The sequence below is a fragment of the Diadema setosum genome, chromosome 3, assembly GCF_964275005.1.
Source record: "Diadema setosum chromosome 3, eeDiaSeto1, whole genome shotgun sequence".
NCBI lineage: Eukaryota > Metazoa > Echinodermata > Echinoidea > Diadematoida > Diadematidae > Diadema > Diadema setosum.
The window spans coordinates 2,146,891-2,170,578 of record NC_092687.1 but is presented as its reverse complement, the minus strand read 5'-3'; the positions used below and the strand labels follow the sequence as shown (position 1 = coordinate 2,170,578).

Sequence of the window (23,688 nt, the reverse complement as noted above, 5' to 3'; positions counted from 1 at the left end):
TACCTCTCTATTATAGGAACACCACAGAAAAACCTTAATTTGGCTATCCACCTGATATCACAACAGATACCACTAGTTGGTATGGACGTCATCTCCTTGACAATGTTAGTCACCTGTGCTCGACGAAAACGCTCTCCTGAACTCTTCTCCCATGGTTAAAATTTGTGATCCATCTAGAGTTTCTGTGCGTCAGCTATGAAAGAAGCAATAGGGAATTTTTGATTTCACGTCCTGGACGTGGTCGGTGAGGTAATGACGTCATTTACAGGAACTGCCCATGCTCCAGGTTCTCCAGCACATCTAATGCCAGAATTGAGAACGCATCTTCCAGGGATTTCACATCCTCCTAGATTCATGACATGAATGACGTCATCGCTTGGCGCACCAATATTGCAAGCCTGCTGGAGGGGAAGTGGCCATGACGTCATAGCCGTACGTCGTGAACCATGCACACTGAAAATCAAAATGGGTGATAACACCTCGGACGTAATGGAACCTGCTCTAATACGAGAAAGGCGGCCACATCCACACAATCGAAAAGTCCCTAATGTTTGGTTTAACTCTACCCATCCTAAACTGACTTGTATCTATGATTAGCACACATTAAATCATATGCAGAACAAGACGGTTTGGCACGATATGGGTTATGGCTGTCTCATATTCATCACATTCAACCGCTGTAATAATGCCATAAATTTTCTCCACAATGCAACAACACATTTTTCTCCATGTGGGGCTACACGAAAACACTGCATTTCCAATTCTTCACCTATCTTTGTGACTCACGTCCTGCAACATATCCTCTCGGTATCTCCCGTTAGGAGTGTTCCTAGATCACATCACACCAAAGTCTCTCTCAAACTGAGATAGCGATGTGAAAGGGCGCCCCCTACAGCCGTATCGGGTGATTTTGATCGAGGAGCTGAGGCGACTCCACCATGACCCGCAGGAGGAGTTTCTCGATGTAGCCCTCCAGTTCCTTGATCTGGTCGATATTCGCCGAGAGTATTGACTCCTGCTCCTGGACCAGGTGCACCAGTTGCTATGGTAACAGTATTGGGAATTACAGCATTAGGACATATGCAGTTGCTGAGGTATACTGTATACGCCATATATTTCGCGAGTCTAAACTTTCACGAATCGGGAATACCTGACGATTGGTTAAATTCACGATCGTGGAGTCCTGGACTAAATGGAGAAATGTACACGTGTATATCACATCCACATTGGGATCAGAGCCAATATTTTCGCGTGTCTTTAATTTTGCAAATAGCACCTGACTCACGAAATAGGCGAAAATAAAAACCTCACGAAATATTCGGCGTATACAGTACATGATGTAAAGGTTACTTTGCATCAAGTAGCAAATACAGTATCCCCGTTACATCAAGGAAGAAAAAAAATGACACTTGAATTGTTATTCCAAGCTTCTCTCAATATCAGGGCACTAAGCCTGTCAGTAAAATATCACCTTGCTGTAACTGAATTTTGTAATATGTGACCTCTTTGTAGACCTGTTCTTTCTACACAATGTAAGTGCTAATGCCGAGATGTCAGTCATAACTCAGGATTCAGCATGTCTAATAGTCCTAAATCTATGCTCTGACACAGCGATACACCTGACTCATTGCACAATGAATCGAATCATCTTTTCTTCTTAATTTGGAACCCCCCTGTTAGGACCAAAACTAGAAATGTCGCTACAGCGACTGGTTATACCCCCGCCAAACAACATTTCATAAGCTTTGGTCAAAACAACATTTCATAAGCTTTGGTCAAAAAACTGAGGAAGTAGTTAAATCCGCAAGATCTTTCCTTGATCTTCTGCCATTAATATGCCGTTACCATGGCAACGTACTTTCGGGGACTGTCCAAAAATGCGTCTTGCACATCTACAACCAAAGGCACACATCTGTACCAAGTTTCATGGAAATTGGGCAAAAACTGAGGAAGTAGTTTGCAACACAAAATTTTCCATCATTTTGGCTCATAATGTGAGCTGTTACCATGGCAACATACTTTTTGTCACTGTCAAGAAATGTGTCATGCTGACCTATATCCTAAGACAAACATTCAATATGAATTCCATGAGAATTGGAAGAACACTGATGAAGCAGTTTTGCCATGAAGCATTTTGCCCTATATTTTACCAATAACATGCCGTTACCATGGCAAAGCACTTTTTGCCACTGCGGAAATATGTGTCTTGCACATTAACATATTCAGATGAACATCTGTACCTAATTTCATAAAAATTGATCAAAAACTGTGGGAGGAGTTCGCGACGCAAGATTTGTACCCATTTTTGCCCATAATATGCCGTTACCATGGCAACGTACGTTTGGGTACTGTCAAAAAATATGTCTTGCACATCTACAACCCAAGGCACACATCTGTGCCAAGTTTTATGGGAATCGGTTGAAAACTGAGGAAGTAGTTCGCGACGCAAGATTTGCAACGGACCAACCGCCCGACCGACCGCCCGACCGCCCGACCGTCCGCTGATTCCTATATACCCCCTTCAAACTTCGTTTGGCGGGGGTATAATAAGTAATAAAGTGTTTAAAAACTGCTTGATAGTTTAATAACGAGGTTCCACTTTATATTCCCAAGGAGAAAGAAAGATGGACCCACCTGTCTTGAGAGGGTGTCATATTTGCTCCCCCCTCTCATACTCCGCCCCTCTCTGCCCTCCCGGTTCTCCCGATGTCTCTCTTCACCATGGGCAGGCTTCTCCGGCGTGGGGCTGCGATGCCGATCTCTCGACCTGTCTCCGCCATCATCGCCGTGGTAACCCAGCTCCGACAGGGTGGTGATGCAGGCACTCATTGTCTTCTTATGTCGTGTGTGGCCCTTGGCATGTTCTGGGCAGGGGGGGGGGGGGGGGGGAATGGTGAGAGGATGTTAGATAAGACTTCTTGTGTAGCAGATGTAAAGTAACAGTAAGAAATTACTCTGTTTAAAAAAGAGACTTTTTCCAGAGCCATTCTCTGGAGGAAATGAGGTACAAGACCACTACAAATGTTCATTACAAATATCACCCTGATTTACCTGAAGCGGTTGGTTTTCTGAGCATTCTTGAAGAAGGACATAATTGCATAGTATTTTTTCTTTCTCATTCTGCCCTCTGTCTTTCTCTATTTCACTAATTATTAGAATGAAATATCAGATCAGGTTGAAACCTCACCTTTCTACTTTTCCATCCTTCTTCCTCTAACTATTCATTGCCAAGAAGGTTGCCCCTCTTAAAAAAAAAAAAAAAAAAAAAAAAAAAAAAAATTACTTGACTCCATTTATGAAAAAAAAAAAATCAAAATCCAGAATACATCTACAGTAAACTTCAGAATTCAACTCAGAATTGCTTTGATTGCTTCTCTTTTTACAGAGTACAGAAAAAAAAAGTAAAAAAAAAAAGGACTCAACATTAAAATTCTTCTCAGGTGGCCTGCTTGGGTTACTATAATTTTTACATTCAAAATTCTTGTGGCCAAAAACAAACAAACAACAAACAAACACGACATTTCATTTTGAATTTTAGCTGCCTTATCAGGCCACCAGAGGCCCGGCATGAATTTCTAGTGGCCATGGGTCACCAGCAATGTCAAGAACTGCTTAAGATGCCAAAGGGTTAATGTACACGACATGATGTAACCTTAAACATTTTGAATCCAGAATATACCAAAGGAATTCTTCAGGAATTCTCTAAGAATGGCTTTGATTCAAAACTCACTTCCCCTGGGCAGGGTGGTGTAGGCGTACGCATCTTCTTTGTCCTGGGGTGTGTCCGACTGGACGTTCTCCTTGGCGGTCAGTAGACTCTCTTCCGACACGGCGTGGCTGAGGGGCGCAGCCAGGGGGTGCAGGCTACCCACCAGACTGGACACGCCCAGATGCACCCGCTCCTTGCCCTGCTGCGAAGGAGAGGCGGGCCCACCGCTGTCGGGTTCGTCCGCCCCAGCATCGCCAAGGCGATCCGCATCTTTGTGATGCTGCGGCGGCGTGGGGGATGACGGATCGGAGCTTGATAGGAAACGCAGGTCCGGAGTACTCAGGCCGATCTTGTTCACATGCTCTTTACTCTGAAGAAAGAAGAAGGAAATATCAAGCAAACAGATGATGAATCACAATCAATTAACATAGCTCACATTCCATGTACTGTCTATGCATGGCATGCTTATGGCATCTCCTTCCGTTAACTCATTCCCTACCCAAACCTCAATTTACCCATGGTTTAGAAAAGGCTCATCAAGATCATTCAGGCAATGACTTAACGGGAAAGTATAGTATTGGTGGAGATGAGGATTGGGATTTTAAATCTTTGTGAGATATCAAGAAACCACTTATGAAATAGTACAGAACATCGCCATTCTGAGAGGTACTCAAAATTTGTATGGTGAAAATCGATTTTGGAATGGCTTAGACATCCAAAAACAAAGTTAAACAAAGCGATCGTAATAAAAGGTGGGTACCACCTTTTATTAGGATCACTCTGTTTTAGATATCTCAGCCATTTCAAAACCAATTTTCATCAAACAAATGTTAAATTCCTCTTGGTAGCATGCTCTTTCATATTTCATGAGGGGTTTCTCATTATCTTACCCCAAAAAAATGTTAAAATCCTGAAGTTGGGTCTCAACCAAAGCTATATGATCCCTTTAATATTATGAGAGTATGAGAAAGTTCAATGCACACAAAAAAAACGAGAGAGAGAGAGAAGGGGAGAAATGATTAGCATTCAACACAACACATTATTCAACCACAGTCTTAAGACTAAATCTGGACACTATCGTAGAACTCAGTGGACATATTGAGAGGTAATGCACTTTGTCAAATGTAATGTTGTCTAAAACCATTAGATCATTATATCAAGTGTTTTTCATGTAGCATATCAAACAAATAGATTCAAAAAGTCCCAAATGCAAAGGTATTGAAATTAAGTGACAAGAAAATACACATAAAGAAAATGAGAGGAAAATAGAAATTACCAAATTTGGTGAATGAGACAAACCCCTTACAGTTTAACAAACTTTCCTACAGCAATACAATATACTCAAGCACTTTGTACAGGTTTCAGAAGCTTTCGATAGGCAGATAGTTATATGCAAGTGACATAATCAAGGCACATCAGGCAATATTAAGATGTGGGAGATGACGTACCACACATTTTGGAACTCACCAGAGCCTTTGAAATGTTCCCGAAGGCTGCTTTCACGTTGCGCCCCAGCCCGCCTTTCCCTCTCGCGGATCCCTGGAGGCCGGATGGGCGGGGTTTGTTCTGCGCCTTTCGAGGGGGCGTGTTCGGTAGGGAGCTCCCCCCATTCTTTCCGTGGACCCCGCCAATATCTAAATGATGGTGGTGCTGGTGGTGGGCGTGGTGAGTGGACCGGTGGTCATCACTCATAGAGGAGGCAACGGAATGCGAATCGTCTGAGTAGAATGGGTCCACGTTGACCTACATATGAAATCATGAAATACACCAATATCAAAACTAGTCTGAGTAGAATGGGTCCACGTTGATCTTCATATGAAATCATGATATATACCAGTATCAAAACTGAATTCTTGATTCAGTCAAATTAACTCTTACTTTACTTTGTTCACCAATGCCTGGAAACTAATCTCTAATGAATACAGATTAACTAATCCTTATAAATCTTTTCATGTCAGTGTGGTCTTCCTCTTGGATTGAGGCACACTGCTAGAATTGAGTGGTCTTCCTAACTTTACAACCAGGCCCCGTTTCATAAAACTTGTTATCAGTGACAACTGCCACATTTCTATGACAAATTTGCTCTCAGCCAATCAGATGCAAGGATTTCGGTAGCTTGTAACAACTATCACAGCTTGTCACTGATAACAAGTTTTATGAGACAGGACCCAGGTCAATTTTAGATGGCTTACGGAATACTGAGGAAAAAACTGGGCAAGTTCAGCCGAGTGTCTGGGCTCACAAATGTTTAAATGTAACAGGTCATATCGTCGGGAGAGAATGAAAAGGGTGTTAAGTTGCAACTTAAACTGTTCGAGGCACCTTAATGCCCTTCTCATTCTCACCCGACGATATGTAAAAATCCCATACAGTCACAACCTAACAAGGAAAAGTAGAAATTACGCGGTGCGAAATATATGTCCCCGCTGGAAGTAGCACTTAGTAGCAAAATATACAATATAGGTAAAAAGATCAAGGTCAAAGGTCAAAGAAGTCAAAGGTCAAAATTCTATGTAGAAGTTTTGAAGCCCTCACCTAGTGCCATCACATAAAGCAAACGGAATCGAAATCGGGTTAGAAATGGCGAAGGAGTAGCATTTTGTAGCCAATGTACAATATAGGTAAAAAATCAAGGTCAAAGGTCAAAGAAGTCAAAGGTCAAAATTTTGTGTAGAAGTTTTGAAGCCCTCACCTAGTGCCATCACATAAAGCAAACGGAATCGAAATTGGGTTAGAAATGGCGAAGGAGTAGCATTTGGTAGCAAAATGTACAATACAGGTCAAAAATCAAGGTCAGAGGTCAAAGAAGTCAAAGGTCAAAATTTTGTGTAGGAGTTTTGAAGCCCTCACCTAGTGCCATCACTTAAAGCAAACGGAATTGAAATCGCGTTACAAATGGCGAAGGAGTAGCATTTTGTAGCAAAATGTACAATATAGGTCCAAAATCAAGGTCAGAGGTCAAAGAAGTCAAAGGTCAAAATTTTGTGTAGAAGTTTTGAAGCCCTCATCTAGTGCCATCACATAAAGCAAACAGAATCGAAATCGGGTTAGAAATGGCGAAGGAGTAGCATTTTGTAGGCAATGTACAATATAGGTCAAAAATCAAGGTCAAAGGTCAAAGAAGTCAAAGGTCAAAATTCTGTGTAGAAGTTTTGAAGCCCTCACCTAGTGCCATCATATAAAGCAAACGGAATCAAAATCGGGTTAGAAATGGCGAAGGAGTAGCATTTTGAAGCAAAATGTACAATATAGGTCAAAGGTCAAGGTCAAAGGTCACAACTGAAATTCTGTATAGAAGTTTCAAAGCTCCCATGTAGTGCTATCATATAAAGCAAACAGAATCAAAATCGGGTTAGAAATGGCGAAGGAGTAGCATTTTGAACATTTTGATCACACACGGACGCACAGACGGACAGACGGACACACGGACACACGGGACACACACACGTACGGAGCCCGTTTCATAGTCCCCTGCTCGAACTCGTTCGGCGGGGACAAAAACACACAAATCATCAAATTTACGGAAAAAATGATAAAACAAATAATGAACAATGAATATACACACCGGATCATGGAATTGCATCTCCATGTTGTAATCATTCAGGAAATCCTCCTGAGCATTATGCGAGTCTCGTCTCCTGCCATCTGAAGATGCTCCCGAACTTTTTCTCCTCCATGCTGCCGTGATGCAAGACATAATCAAAGTTATATAACAGTTTTAATCCAACAAACATACCAATCAAATGTGAATTCATTTTATGTGGCTACATTATGGAAGGAATTACACTGTGAGTATAATCAGGCAAACACAGCAATGACAGGCTTAAGTAACATACAGTACAATAAATATATATATATATATATACATATATATAAATAATATACACTGTGTGTCCTCTATAAATAGAATGTCTTGGAAGCAAAAATCATATCTGGTTTAAAACATGGATACAACTGTATTGCATATTATCAAGTGTGGTACATAACAGTTCAGAAGCACAGCATCTTTCCCATTTCAAAAATATATTTTCATCTTTTTGACTGACAAAAGTATACAAAAATATTTACAATAAAACACACTAGCAGTTCTGTAAGCAGTGTATCATTTATTAGCAACTCCAATGAACAATGTAACCTTATTCATTTTTTTTTTTTGTTACTGCAAAACAAATTATACATCACTGTGTACATTGAGACCTCTGAAAGTAAGAAGAGTATTTCAACTCCACCCGAGTCTAAACCAAACTCACCAGGAGAGGGCAGTATATTGAGAAGGGACGACGACTTCTTGTCCTGACCTTTGACCTCGCTCTCCACATCTTTCCTGTACAGGATCTGGACCGTGACCTCTAGTTGACCTCTGTCTCCGGTCTTCTTGCCTTCCTGTCCTTTCTTTGGCTGTAGCTTGTACCATCTACCAGAGAAACCAGCAAGAAGGAATGAACTCTCACCCTTGTTGCCTTCCAGGGGGCATGGAAGGGGGAAGGGGCTGTAAGGGGGGGGGGGGGCAGTGCAGCCCCACCCCCCCCCCCCCCCACCACCACCACCACCACTTTTGGGGTTTAAAAACAAGAAAAATACACTGAAAAAAATCTGGAAGAATTATAGGGGAAGAAATCATAATGCCCGCAACTTTCCAAAGGTTCCTTGGGGTGGGGGGGGGGGGGGGGGGGGGTGGCTGACCAGTGGGCTTCAATCAGTGGTGTAACCATCTTGGTTTTGACTGGCTTTGGAATAATGTTGCTATGGTAGTTACCACTGATTGCAAAGTGACAATGATTTGTACACTGACTTTACAATTGCAGTTTCTAAAGTGGCTATGGAATAGGTAGAATACTGGTTTGCCAATTATTACAGATTGATTGATTGATTGATTGATTGATTGATTGATTGATTGATTGATTGATTGATTGATTGATTGATTGATTGATTGGTTGGTTGGTTGATTAATTGATTGATTGATTGATTGATTGAATGAATGATTGACTGATTGAGTGATTGTATGATTGATTTATTGATTGATAGATTGATTAAATAACTTCAATCAGTGGTAACCATCGTGGCTTTCGCAAGCTTTGGAATAGTGTTGTTATGGTAGTTACTTTATTGTAAAGTTACCATATTGCGGTTTTAGGCAATGGGGCATCTAGAGTGGATGAGTTACTACAAACGAGTACTCTGATCAAACACATAATAATGTCATTTCTGAAATTATGCAAAGGCAATATTAAAAACAGGTTAGAATGTACACACACACACAAAAGAATTGACATCTTACTTTCGAACACATTTGCCGTATGAGGCTGCGATGCCGCTAACGGACACCTCGACACGGCCGAGAAATCTTTCCCTCAGGAAGTCTGAATGACAGACCACTAGTTCCAACGTCCCTCCATGGTCAGATATCACACTAGAAAGATAAATGGAAAACAGTCAATATGCCAACACTGGCACTGGTCCAATGGTCCCAGATACAAAAAAAAAAAAATTAGAATAAAAAAAAATTAAAATTTTTACAAATCACTGTTCGGCTAGTAACATCCAGAACATCTTCTAAAATATTAATCTATTGGCATTAATGTCCTACATTTTTAATGTACATTATGTGTCTAATTATTAAAAGGTGTAACTTCAAAACAATATTCTTCACCTTTTTTTTACTTTAAAAAAGACGATGCAGTGGTTTGCCAATAGTGAAAAACTAATTTGTCAGAAACTGTTGCCTTTTAACTGAAATTGATCCATCTTACTCACTCTTAATAAAGATAGCGAGCACAAAATTAAGCCAAATGGCATACTTTCCACACACACACACACACACACACACAAAATCATTCTGAGCCTTAATGCTGTGGCAGATCCATATATTTGAAGGTCATTTTTATGCAATAGGGATTTACAGGATTAAATCTCCATTCATCCTGTTCTTGTCTATTATAGAACACCCACATACTAACAGAGGTTTTAGGACATTCCTGGGGATTAGCAAATGAATCGCACCAGTCGACAGTAGTGCAAAGGGTGATTGCAGTGAACTAGTTTGATATACTCATACCTTTAGAAAGGTTGTTAATAAATTAGTATCAGTGGTAGCAGAGGAAATACTACAAGTTGTATTTGTAGTATTGCTGGAATCAGCACTGTTAAAGGACAAGTTCACCTTCATAGACATGTGGGTTGAGTGAATGCATCAATATTAGTAGAACACATCAGTGAGAGTTTGACGAAAATCCGACAATCCGTTCAAAAGTTATGAATCTTTAAAGTTTATGCTCAGTCATGGCTAGATGATAAGAGTACTATAGCTTGTGATGTCACAGGAGTACAATCGTATAAAGAAAGTATAAAGAAAATTCACCTTATTTTCACTTTTCTCGCATAACAAAAGAACACTCGACTTCTCTCTTTCAGAAAGCAAGGTGAATAATATTATCCTTAACATACACTACATCAGTAACAAGTCCAAACAATGTGCACTTTATTCAAAAAGTAAAATTTTGTGAAATTCTCTTTTTATTTTCATTATATCGTTGTACGCATGTGACATCACACACTGTAGTAGTCTTCTCATCCAGCAGTAATTGCGCAGATACTTTAAAAAATTCATAACTTTTGAACAGATTGTCGGATTTTCCTCAAACTTTCACTGACGTGTTCAATCTACTAATATTGTTGCATTCACTCAATCCACATGTACATGAAGGTGAACTTGTCCTTAAGTTAAACATAATTACCATTATCATCACTATTGTAGTAGTAGAAGTAGTATTCGTATTATTATTATTAGAAGTAGTAGTAGTAGTATCAGTACAATTAAAGATAATATAAAGTTTTGGTATTACCTCAAAAGTTTCCCTGAATTTCCTTGTCTTAGTTTGTGTTTCAGGTTAAAGTACCTTTCATATAACTAACACTGTGAGACTTACTCGGCCCAAAGTGCTCTCATGCCTTAGTAATCATGCAATAAAGGTTTCGTACCAGAGCCGCCGCCGTACGGCGGCGGCGAGGTAGTACACGTATTGTGCGAATATCACTGCGACCAGCAGCGTGCAGCCCCGTACGCATACTGTGTAGCTAACTGCGACCAGCAGCCCCATAGGGCCTACGCATAGCTGAATGGGGCTTCGCATTGTAGCTTACAGGATCATGACAGATTTAGTATCGCGGGTAAATATCAACTTAAAATCCAAAAATTTCTTCAATTTAAAGAATTACCAGTTAAGTTGAAGTATTGAAAACAGGCTTTGGGCAACGTTTGGTTTTGCCAATAGTCCCTTTCTGTTCGAATTGATGACTGAATGTGACTCGGTCGAGAGGACCTTGGGAGAGCTACGTACACTGAATTGACGGCCAGCGCATGCGCACACAAACATCTTATCCGTTCATGGATTTGAAATTTGTTCGCATGACATGTGTGCGTATGCGCTGGCCGTAGTAATCAGTGTATGTAGCTCTCCCACGGTCCTCTCGACAGAGTCACATTCAGTCATCAATTCGAACAGAAAGGGACTATTGGCAGAACCAAACGTTGCCCGAAGCCTGTTTTCAAGACTTCAACTTAATTGGTAAGTCTTCAAATTGAAGAATTTTGTGGATTTTAAGTTGATATTTGCCCGAGATACTAAATCTGTCATGATCCTGGATGCTACAATGCGAAGCCCCATTACGCTATGCGTATGGGGCTGCTGGTCGCAGTTATTTGCATGATTACTAAGAAATGAGAGCACTTTGGGGCGAGTAAGTCTCACAGTGTTAGTTATATGATAGATACTTTAACCTGAAACACGGAAATTCAGGGAAACTTTTGACGTACCAAAACTTTTTATTATCTTTAATAGTAGCAGTTGCAGTTGTACACAGCTGGTGTAGTATACATACAATGTACTTTGATATTAATAATGTTTAGCAGTCACTATCAATACTGCTATCATTTCTACTGCATTACCATCACAATCAATAAAGAATAAACTGATTCTCATTCACATTGGAAAACATGTTGTAATTGTTTATGTTTCTATGCTGTACTTTTATATCACCAGTAGCAGTAGTAGTACTAGTATGTAGTAAGTACTACTAACTGTGTAAATATTTCAATCATCATCTTTATTTCAATCATAATTTTATACCTTTTCTATTATCATTGCAATTAATACAGGGTGTAAATGACTCACAATTCCCATCACAGCAAAATATTTTCAAGCAGTAAGAGTATCAATATTTTGATATTATTACAGTTATTATCATTATCATTAACTACAATTTTCAACACTGATCATTGGTATTTACCATGACAACTCTTGTTATCACTAAAAGTACTCTAAATCAAAAGAAATCAACTCACAACTCGCATTCTTCATTCCAGACTGCCGTCTGGACCCTGTCGAGGATGGAAGTGGCAAACTTGCTCTTCCCGAGGGTAAAGGTCACAAAGGCGTTGTTGGTGTCGTCCTTGCCCTTGAAGATCAGTCCCTTGGCTTGGTGAGCTGTATGAGAGAATGGAAGGAGCGAAAGAGAGTGGTCTGGGTAACTTTCTATTCCACATGCTGGAGACAACCTTCAGTACATAAAGGCAAGCCTGATATCAAATTTCCCATTGCTCATCAATTTTCCTCACTTCACTTGTCAGATAGAATGAAGTACTTGCCCAATACAGTTTTAACCCATTGAGGACGGTCTGATTTTGCTACAACATGCATATCCCATAGACACCTGCCAGAGTATACTCGGTACTCGTCCTCAACGGGTTAATCACTCCAGACAGGCAAGCGAGCTTTGAAGTCTTGGATCTTGGATATTGGATCTTGGATTGGGTGCCTCCACAATATTCCACTAAGGAACTTTACCTGGGAAAGTTGTGGTGGTGTTGAGTGGTCATCTTTTTTAATTTCTCAGATCTGGTATTAAAGATGTGATGGTCAAACTGTAACTCAAACAACTGTTAGTGACAGGCTTGATGACAGTGGAAGTGCCTCATCTACTCATGGAATGCTTATTTGCAGATTTGTTCATCATTAAATATTGTCCAGAGACAGGCTCTGTTCTGCATACTACACCCTCGAGCCCCAATATTAAAGAAAAGGTATGCATACAATTTGAATATATTATATGATGCATTCGATCTATTTACAAACCAGTCTATCAAACTAAAATCTTAAACCTCCAGAAAACATTTAGAAGTTGCGAGTTGGGGGTGGGCGGATGTATTCGAGGCAAACAGCCGAACAAATCATTAGTGATCTGTTGATTCATGTCAGAATGACCTGAGGTCAGAGTCAAACAGATGTGCCCCAGAAACGTACTCGTCTTTGACAGTGAATTCTGTGGAAGCTACTTGAACACGTATTTGCACTAGTTGGTACACATGTAACACGTTTTATCACCGAGATGTGTGTTGGGTACATGTATACAGTGTAAGCTACTGTAAGTGCCTGTGAAATGCTATGAAATCACTAAGTGCCCATTTTCACTGAAAAAGTTCAAAAATGGCTATACAACATGTGTAACATACACATGTACACACATGTTGTATACAACATGTGTGAACAGAGTCTAAAGAAAGAATGAGTTCCACAGTTCTTTGCTTGTACGTTTACATGTATCACTGGATGGAAAAACTTACAAACATTGTCACAGTGACATACAAACCAGGGGAATACTTTCCTCTACATGTTTTATATAAATTGTAAAACAGGACTTTTAAATTGTCCGGTGTAGTTTGCAAATGGCTGATTTTTTTAAAGCCCAATTATACATTTTTTTTTTTTGAATCATATGGACTACGGAGATAAAGATACTTGAATGCCAGAATGTGCCATTGTCCAGGCTGCAAGTTTTGAAAGTGAAAAGTTGTTTGAATCATGTAATCAAATGCTTTTACTGTCATACATTTACCAATCAAGCAATACTGATTTAAATAGTTCAGACTCTGACCTTGAACTATGACCTTTGACATCATGACCCTAACTCATTGAAATTCATCTGTGACAATAAAATGCATATAGTAGACAATCCCATACATCACTTGGATCCAAACCACTATGGAATATCAATAGAATGTCCTTCTTATAAATTCTGAATTAAACATGTTACGTCTGGGGAAAGAGACTACATGTACCTGTATGGCATACTGGTACATCAAAATGAATAGTTAGGATACAGTTCTGATGTAAAATGGCTTTGTCAGCATCACTCATGTGCTTTGGGAACAACTACAAGAATGACAGACTCATGAACAATGGAATTAGTCAGTCTGTCTACATTCACGTATTTTATATAACAGAACAGGGGAAAAAATTACTTGAAAACTCCTGGAAACAAGGCTATCGTGAAAAATGAAATCGACTCATAATTGAGACATGTCAATGGTATGCAAATTTGCATACCAGCAAGTTATGAGTCATGAAGTAACCATCCATAACAAATCAGAGGTCATGTATTCTTCTAGTCGTAAAACGGCGTATGTTTACTGTACAATACACATATTCTATGCCTATCTATCTTTCCGACAAAAGGTCTTATCTGACTGCCATAAAATTATTGTGAAGCTCGCCTAACATAAGTCTAATAAACAGCCACTGAATGCATTTTGTTGTGTTGTTGTCACAGTTGTTGATGATGCTGTTATTGTTGTTTTTATATTTTGTATAAAAATGTCTTCGATGTCACTTCACAGCACAGTTTATGGCCAAGAAAAATGCAAGAAACATCTGAAGCTGGACTCTGATCATAACATGAAGAAGTCTGTTAGAATGCATACTAGAAGTGCTATCAACAAATGAATGAATTAATGAATGCATGAATGAATGAGTGAATAAATGATTGAATAGGCCTACATGTGTTACATTATGAATGCCAGTGAATGACTGCTGAGTGAATGACCAGTAGAAGGAATTTAGTCAATAAGTGAATGAAGAATGAATGGAAGGGGAATGACTAAATGAATTCATATGAGTGAATAAATGAATGAATGAATGAATGAATGAATGAATTGAATGACTGATGAGTGAATGACTGAATAAATAAGTGAATGAATGAATGAAAGAATGAACGGGAGGCGAATGACTATTTGAATGAATGAGTGAATGAATAAAGGAATGGAAGTGATTGAAAGATGAGTGAATGACTATGAATAAGTGGAAACAGGAATGAATGAGTGAATGGATGAGTGAATGAATACATGAATGAATGGGCAATATATTTTCTGAATGCATCTCAGTGAGCAATATAATTCTTGAATGCATCTCACTGGGCAATATGATTCCTGAATACATCTCAGTTGGCAATATGATTCCTGAATTGTAGTTTTATATTCTCTTATGAAGACATGAAGAGATACTGTACGCTGTACATGTACAGCAAATTTGTACATGTGGTATGCATCTAAAAGTTTTCAGGAAACCCTTTGCAAAATCAGGGATACTAGACTAGCTGGACAGTTTTGCAAGTTTACACTAAATTCTCAAACATGAAGGAAGTACAATTTGTAGGGATTACAAGTGACAATGAATTAATGGCATTTATTCATTTCAATTTTTGACTGAGCTATAATTGAATATCTTTTGGGGGGCTTTTCCCAATTTGGAAGAGCAGCATACAATGTACAAAGTAGTTCAGAGCCTGTCAAAAGAGCCAATGAAAGATGAGCAACTAGGGACTGAATGACCCAACATAGAGGTCTGTAGTGAAAGAAATATCCTGGGAACTGATGGACTGACGGCACTAAATTCTCTGTCGCAGCTGTGGTCATGTGATCTTGTGGTCATGTGACCATGTGACCATATGATCATAATATCACTATCATTCATGTTTCTCACTCGCTATGATGCAAATGTTTTCCTTGATTTCCATCCCACGATGTAACTTAAAGGGGCTGTACAGTACTGGTTGAGGTGGGGATTCATGTTTTTTACATTTCTAAGTGAGATACTGAGAAACCTCTTATGTTGAACATGTAATTCTAAGAAGGATTGAACGTTTATTTTATGAAAATTGGTTTTCAAATGGCTGAGATATCAAAAAAAAAGTGATAATAATAAAAGACTACAGGCCACAACTTTATTAGGATCTCTTTGTTTGACCTTGTTTTTGGATATCTCGGCCACTTCAAAACCGATTTTCACCAAATTAACTTTTGATACCCCTTATGCCCCAGTCACATAGACATCCCGGATCAGCCCGCACCACCCTGGATCTGATCCAGGGAGAGATCTGTGTTGACACCGGGAGGCCAACACGGTAAATTTTAGAGGTCAAAAACATCCGGCGTCATCCGGGGATTGCCGTGTTGGCAGAGCAATTCAATGAATTTCAATTCAATTCCAATATTTCATATCAAAGCAGAGTAAACAAACAATGAGTGTCGGGTAGTACTTTTAAAGGCAGATTGCTCTTCTACTGCAGGTACCAATTTTTTGTACTTGGGTTGTGTACGTGCTAGGGACTGACTGTAGTGAATTTAAATCATATTTTCTCACATATCTATAAAGTATGTTCCTGCCAGGCAGGATTTTAACCCAGCATCTGGGGTTTGTTGAAAAGTCTTGAAAATCTTATCAACATGAACAATGTGACATGGTTGAAATGCTGTGCACACTGAATGCTAACAGACACCTGAAATATACACTGTGTCTACCGGTCTCTCCGTGTAGGGTTACAAACACATGATACACTGCTTGCAACCATTCCAGAGTACAGTATGCTCTGCTTGATTGCATGGGGTTGATACACAGAATTTCGCCATTTTTTACAACCAGGTGTACCCCAGTAAGAGGTGAACAATCATATACATCTACATGTAAAATGTCAGGGAAATGCTTGAAGTATAAATTCAAGGCCTATTACTAAACAGGATTACCATGTACTAATTCATCCCGTATCCTACGAAAAGACCACTTTGTGCAATGGTACAACAGACTAAATTACCCCGTTTTATTCTGTGGTGGACTAAAGTTTGGGCTAAACTGGACTCAGCATGCCATACTCATAGCGACTGGTACAAGGATTCTTTTTAGTACCGTACCAATGTCTACATTTTGTCCTCCACTGAGTTGTATTGAATGTTCTCCCTTCTCAAAGTATCACAGCAAATACATGTAATTTATGGGTTAAAACCACCTTTGAAAAAACAAAAACATCTCAAAGTACAAGTCCATCATTGGATGGAGCAAAATAAAAACACTTCAGTGATACATGTACAATACTCGTGTGTACCTTGCTTGCATATCATAACAAGGAATATTCTTGGAATGATAAAGAATTTCCATATATTTTATCATTTTCACTGTTTTTTAATCAGACAAATATATCTCAAATTACCAAGAATGGACATTCTGCAATCAAACTTTCCATGAATCTCACAAAAATGAGTCTTCATCATCCATCGTTTCCTCCCATTTCAATAGTAATTGAAGAAGATGCCATGAAAATATTGTTGTCTCATATGTAAAGCAGTCCACTTTTACCTTTTTATCTGGGTCTCAAGTATAAAACAGTAGTGACTGTATAGTTCAAGTGCTACTGAATTTAATAGCACATCTTACCTACAGGCACACTGTATTTTGTATTGCTGGATATTGTTTAATCATTTCAAGGTAAAATGAAGGCTGCTTTTTTTCTGGTCTTATAATCTAATCTATAATCTCTAAATCTAAATAATCTCTAAATCTATAATCTCTCTGGCCTTATAATCTAATCTATAATCTCTAAAGAGGCCATCTGGTGCTGAAATGATATGGTGATTGTAGACAGTTTTAATACCAGCACAATGCACAAGTACATCCACATTTCACACAGCCCATGAAAAATATGAGGGTTTGTTTGTTTTGCTTTTGTTTTTGTTTTTGCAAGTATAATGTGTTTTAGTGCAAAGTTTATGTTCAATATGTGACAATGCCATAATGTATCACAGTGTATAATCATGGAAAAATATAAGATTCTTTTCCCCCTATGAGTTATTTTCTTCACAAACTTTTGATTCTTCAGATATTTTCTGGTTGTCTACAGAGGGACAGTTTCCAAAGTAAAAATTTGTATTTTTCATTTCACACAATATACCACCACATCCTGTTTCCTTGTGAAATGTCCATGAAACAAGTTCAACTCTCCACAAGAAATAATTTCTAAAAACAGAAAAAGAAGCTGTCTAAGAGGACTTTGGTCTACAAATTGTTTTATTCCCAGATCCTACATATTTCTTGAAATAAGAATATCAAAATGTTGAATGCACTCTCTCTGTACGTATACAGTGTACAGGTTTTTGGTTCTGATGTTTGTTTGTTTTTTTATGAGTCTGTGTTTGCTTGGCTAGAATCTCACAAACTTAAGATAACCTACATAATACCAATTTCAAAATTATATGAAAATATTTCCAGTTTACACTTTACTTAGTCATACAATTGTACGTTGTACATGTATTGTAGGTTAGGAAATCTATCAGTGTACTTTTTCCCCCATGTAACATGTGAAAGTTCAGCTATACTGAAAATAAGTGTCAGGAAACAATCAGATTCACAAACACGCACCTAGCAACACTGTCAATGTGAATTTGCATGTCAACCATTGCATTTTGTGACACGCAGTTTCATACATCTGGCACTTTTCAGATTGATAGTTTATCCACATTACAATGCGGCCACCTTGGCTTTAAATAGTGTGTTCACCATCTGGGATTATCACTTTGAGTACAGAGAGCACACTAAAACATCTGGAGAGATTTGCCTCTTTTCTCCCTTTTTTTTTCAGTGGTGGTAAACAGGTGACTATTTCTCAAATAATGACTGCTATGAGGGGCACAGTTAAAATTATGGGCCCAAGGTGATGTGAAAACCGTAACTATGCCCTCAGCTTTGCTTCGGGCATGGTATTACATGGTTTTCACATTACCAAGGGCCTACATAATTTTAACTGTGCCCCGAATATCAAGCAGTCATTATTTGTTTTATATACCGAAAATATATAGATTCCGAATATACCGAAAATATAGATTCTGTCTCTTTTACAGCACTCGTAATCAATGCTGATTGACAGCGCGGCGGCGCGGTCGTATCATTGGTGTGTATATGAGTGATCATCTATGTGTACAGTGTACGGGGTTGCGACTGTCTCCAAACCTATTTTACAGGGCACAGTGACCGCTAGTCTCTTTTACAGCACGTTGATCGAATGCGCTGCGGTCGTATTATTGGTGCGTACATATGAGTGATCTATGTGTACGGGGTTGCGACTGTCTCCAAACCTATTTAACATGTTACAGGGCACAGTTAATCAACTGTGCCCCAGGCACAGTAAATCATGACGTCATTTTGATCAACAATGGGAGCACAGCTATTTTCATGACTCCCCTTTTAACCAATCAGATGAGAGGATTCTATATATGAGGTTTATAATGCTTTGTGGTTACTCAGTTCAGGCACAAGCTGTATATAACAGGCTAATAATGATCATAGTCTTTCTCCTTATAGTGAAGGTACACAGAGCTCATACAACCAACAAAAGTATGATTCACAGTTTCTTTCACAAAGGCCATTGTCACACTGGCAAAACTTCTAAAGGTTCAGGTTCTCAAAGTTTTGCCAGGGTGACTCCAAACATCCTTCTTGAAACTTCTCATGACACCTCCCACAAAACGTAGGGAAATTTCCAGACCCCCTGCAAATCTTCTTAAAGTTAGCATAGCTGAAACGCACTGTCGCATGCGCTGAAAGTTGCAAAGTTTGTCATGGGACAGCGCAGGACTTTCTGTTTGCGGTGCCTCTGAAGCTGTATGAGAAGGAGCGCTCTTTCTTCTTTGTTACACACATGTACACTAGTAACCGACACTATCCGAGTAACCGAGAACTTACCTGAGAATTCAGCAGCTTCAAGGAATTTGGTCAACAGTGGAAATGGATTCATGAACAAACTTCATGAAGAAATCCCTAGAGTGTGACTGCAGCTTGACTGTACAGAGCTCTAATTTGTAATCATTTAGAAGGACATTCATTCCTATGCCATATTCATAATTATGTGTTACATTTGTATCCGTATCAAGATGAAGATCTCTTCAGGAGTCATAAACTTCCTATCAAGCAATGATGGAGTAACGGAACATCAAGAACTTTTTCAAAAGTTGAACAATTTATAACTTCTGAACGGATTGTCTGATTTTTCTCAAACTTCACTGATGTATGCTAGATCACAATGCTGCATTCACTAAAGCCACACTTTACATGTATTTGGGCTAAATTCCTCTTTAAACTGGAAGCATGGAAGGTGTAGAAAAGAAAAGATGAGAAGCCAAGTCAAAAGAGAAAATAAAGGATGGGAAAACAAGGTGAAAAATAAAGAACAATATGAGCGCACAAATTTGGTAATACTCACCAATAACTTTGCACACATTCCCTGGTGGGTCCACAGTCAACGAAGACATTGTCGCCCAACTTCAGATCAGTTTCATGGGTGGTAGGGTGAAATTTTAGGATGAAGCTAGAAACTCAAACCAGCACACGCCGTGTCTGCAGCATGGCCATGTGTCATCATAACCTAATTGATACTGAAAAGAAGCAAGAAAGACAATACTTTCATTCTTTCCATTGGTGATGTGAAACTTGTTCAACTCAGTCAAACTTCAAAGAAATAGACCATGTACTCTCTGAAAGCATACAAATACTGTCCTGGATTGTATTTCTAAGCATCTAACAGTTACAGGTGTTTTGCTGTCGCTGTTTTAGCTTAAACTCTTTCTTTCTTAAACTTTTTTTTCAACCATTCAATATTTTCCCTCTAAAATCCATTTTGCTCTTTTAAGAATTTTCCCTGAATCAGCATCAACCAAGGCCAAGCCTAAAGACAGTAAAGTAAAAATGCATTGCCATTGTCCACAACTAGCTTTCTTTCCAGACTTCTTCATCAGAAATAGAACTAGACCCTATATCTCCTGATACCATTATTTACAAAAATTAAAATGATAGCCCGACCAGACGCCGTGCTTCGCACGACGTCGCTAAATTTGTACAGCTAACGCGTACAGCGACTGGGGTGTCTGGTGTCTGTAAAATGTTACAAAACTGGTCAAAAGTAAAAAATGATACTCATACAGTTTACAAAATAAAGTTATTTGCTTGGGTATTCTCCAGTGAAACTGGGAAAAATGAATTATTCAACAAAATCATTTATACCTCTCACCATGCTGACAACTAAGCAACACGACTTTTTACAATCCATGCTAGCACCAAAAATATAGACTACCGTGACTACTGTATGTACCATGTCACATTATTTGTCAGACAATTACACAATAATGTATACGTGGGACCGAGTAAATTGCGGCTAACGGTGTACCAGTAGTAGAATTCAGTGAAACAATACGTCTACTCACGTAAATTAATAACTTAAATCTTGACAGCTTACCTCTTGAATGCCGAGTTAATCCTGAAATGTCACTTGCAGTTAATGCCAGACAAAACTCTATTTTGGCTTGTTCCAACAAGTCAATAATTCGTCATTTACAAGGAAGTTCGAAGTGCACAGTATTTCCACATCACATTCTTCGGCAGTTACTTCACTCACTCCGATCGAGTCGAAAGGTTCGTACGATTCAATGAAACATCGATGTTTTGTGTACACATTCAATCAATCGGACTACTAGCAAAGGGCAGCTTTAGTGAAATTCGCTGACCACGCGAAAAACATCAGGTTAAAAACAAAACAAAACATAAGATCAACGATAATCCTTGTAATTAAGTCTTCATTCTCAACAGCAATAGCTGCAATTGAAATGAAAAATAATGTTCGCCTTTTCTGTTGCCCACAAGAATAGGCCAACTAGCATACAAAAAGTTCTCTAGATTTAAGAATTATCCAGAATAAGTAACGATGTTAAAGTACATTGTATTGAGTTTACATTATTTTTATCAATTAGAATTTATTTGGAAAGCAAACAGAACAGCGAAATCATCAGCTAACATGGAAAAAAAAGAAAAAAAAAACCCACTCTGAACTTCATTGTGTTTTGCGACACTCTTGAGTAAAGTGAACAACATTATATTACTGATAACATCAAAACTTTGATAAGAAAACGAGTCAACTCCATTCGTATTAATTTCAGATATTTGTGATTAGGCCTAAAGTTGCGGCAAAAAAAAAATAACAATGACATTAACTTTAAGAATATCCCTAGTGTTATATAACAAGTGCGATCTCACTGGAAAGGTTTTATTTTGTTCTGATTTACTTTGAAATGGACTATATAAACGGAGCTACATTGAAATGTTTACAAATCGCACTTAAGCCCTTTTGCGATTAAACTCTTGACGATGACGTCATTTGGCCTCTATGGCATTGCATTACTTAGCCTGTAAAATAAGTATTTAGTAAATATCCAAATTACAACTGTAAACACAATAACCAGTAAGTCGAAGTGAAAAGAATTTGGTCGAGAGAATCGCAAGTGCTATTTGTTCAATTTAACTATATAAAAAGAAAAGAACTAAAGTCGGAATAAGTCGGAATATGCAGGCAAAAGGGTAACAAGAACTGTGACTTTATTGCAGTTTTATAGTGACTAGACGATTTTTAGTGGGAAAACGTGCGAATGTAACAGCTATTAAAAGACTCAAGCATTAATGTTTCGGATCGATTCTGTTTGGAACATGTAATTCTTATCACGAGAACATGCATGGAGTGTATTACTTGACAGCAGTGTGTGACCAGCGAAAAACATGGGATTATGCTTGAAGCGGCTTAAAATTATGCTAAGTTGCCATGAAATTATGTCACATTATGTCAACCAATAATTGTGGTGTCTCATCAGCTGACAAACAAGCCAAAAAAATAATAATAATAATGAAATAAAAGAGGTCTCCATACTTTCTTCCCTATACGAATTATGGTGAATGAAAATCAATATCAATTGTGGTGCCCAGTCGCATTATGGTTCCCAATCGCATTATTATGTCCATTAGTCGCTTTGTCGTGCCAAGCCCCCAATTTTAAAAAAAAAAAAAAAATGTGCAAATTGGGGTGCACGATAAGCTGCCAGAAAACATACTTATGCTAACTTTGGCAACTCTGATCCAGGGAATTCCCCATAATGGCAAGAACGGTATATCTAAAAGCGGTACTTACATTGTGGCGACTTACTCGGAATCACAATGATTATTTAAAAAAAGGAAGGAAAAAATCATCTTCTGTCCTTCCCCTCCTTCTCCCTCTTGCTCCTTCTTATTAAATTTTGTTTAATCTCAAAGGCTTGCAGTTTAACAGAAGAGTTTGTTTGCAAAAACCGATAAGTCCATATTTGTCAAATGGAGATATTTGCGATTAAAGGTCAAGAAAAATAAAGAGAATAATAAAAAAAAATTGCTTCTTTTGACCATAACTTCAAAAATATACCTTTATATGTAGTGACCAATATATCATTTAAAAGGTATTATTTTGTACTTTATGACAGAGATCGTACTTCAAAATCTTCAAAAATGGACTTATCGGTTTTTGCAAACAAACTCTTCAATATTTTCCGTTAGAAAATCCCAAGCTGAATCCTACTTACCATAGTCCGTGATATAACATTCATGGTTACTAAGCTATGAAAATATCAGGTAAAATGTTAGACGTATATAGAAACTACCTAACTTATGGTACTATGCTTTTTTTTAGGAAAGAAACATCAGTATTATCATTGTCCTTAAAAACTGTATTATTATCAGAAAAGAAACTTGATATATAGACTCTTATAACAAAAATGTTTTTTTCAATTTCGTGCAGGCTGAACAGTATAGAATTTGCACCTACCATGATTGTGGTCTATACTATCTACTCTTTAATTGATAATTTGTAATTGAAATGTTTTATTGCAAAATCGGTTAAGCGCCATTTCTAAACATTTCAAAGTAAGTCCATCATCAGGGAGAGAAAAATTAGTCCTTTCCAGTAATACCTCATTTGTAACATAACAAGGAATATTCTTAGTTATGATTAAAAATATCCTGTATTTTCTTTATTGT

General features: G+C 38.4%; 1 protein-coding gene across 1 annotated transcript; it reads right to left on the bottom strand.

Annotated features, from left to right (window-relative positions):
• Positions 1 to 889: 889 nt before the first annotated feature.
• Positions 890 to 20,114, bottom strand: LOC140226662 (uncharacterized). The gene is made up of 9 exons (XM_072307102.1): positions 20,066 to 20,114; positions 12,051 to 12,192; positions 8,988 to 9,119; positions 7,960 to 8,123; positions 7,275 to 7,387; positions 5,177 to 5,452; positions 3,731 to 4,079; positions 2,635 to 2,864; positions 890 to 1,042 (listed from the first exon to the last, which is right to left on the bottom strand). The coding sequence occupies exons 1-9, from the start codon at positions 20,112 to 20,114 to the stop codon at positions 890 to 892; spliced, it is 1,608 nt and encodes a 535-aa protein (XP_072163203.1).
• Positions 20,115 to 23,688: the final 3,574 nt, after the last annotated feature.

Bases quoted from the DNA above. Each gene is read 5' to 3' on its own strand.
- LOC140226662 (XM_072307102.1), bottom strand. From the start codon at position 20,114: ATGTCTTCGTTGACTGTGGACCCACCAGGGAATGTGTGCAAAGTTATT. The intron at 8,124-8,987 runs GTAAGATGTCAA...TTTCTCTGGTAG, and splicing joins TACGGCAAATGTGTTCGAAA to ATGGTACAAGCTACAGCCAA. The intron at 1,043-2,634 runs GTGGGTCCATCT...CTGTTACCATAG, and splicing joins ATGACACCCTCTCAAGACAG to CAACTGGTGCACCTGGTCCA.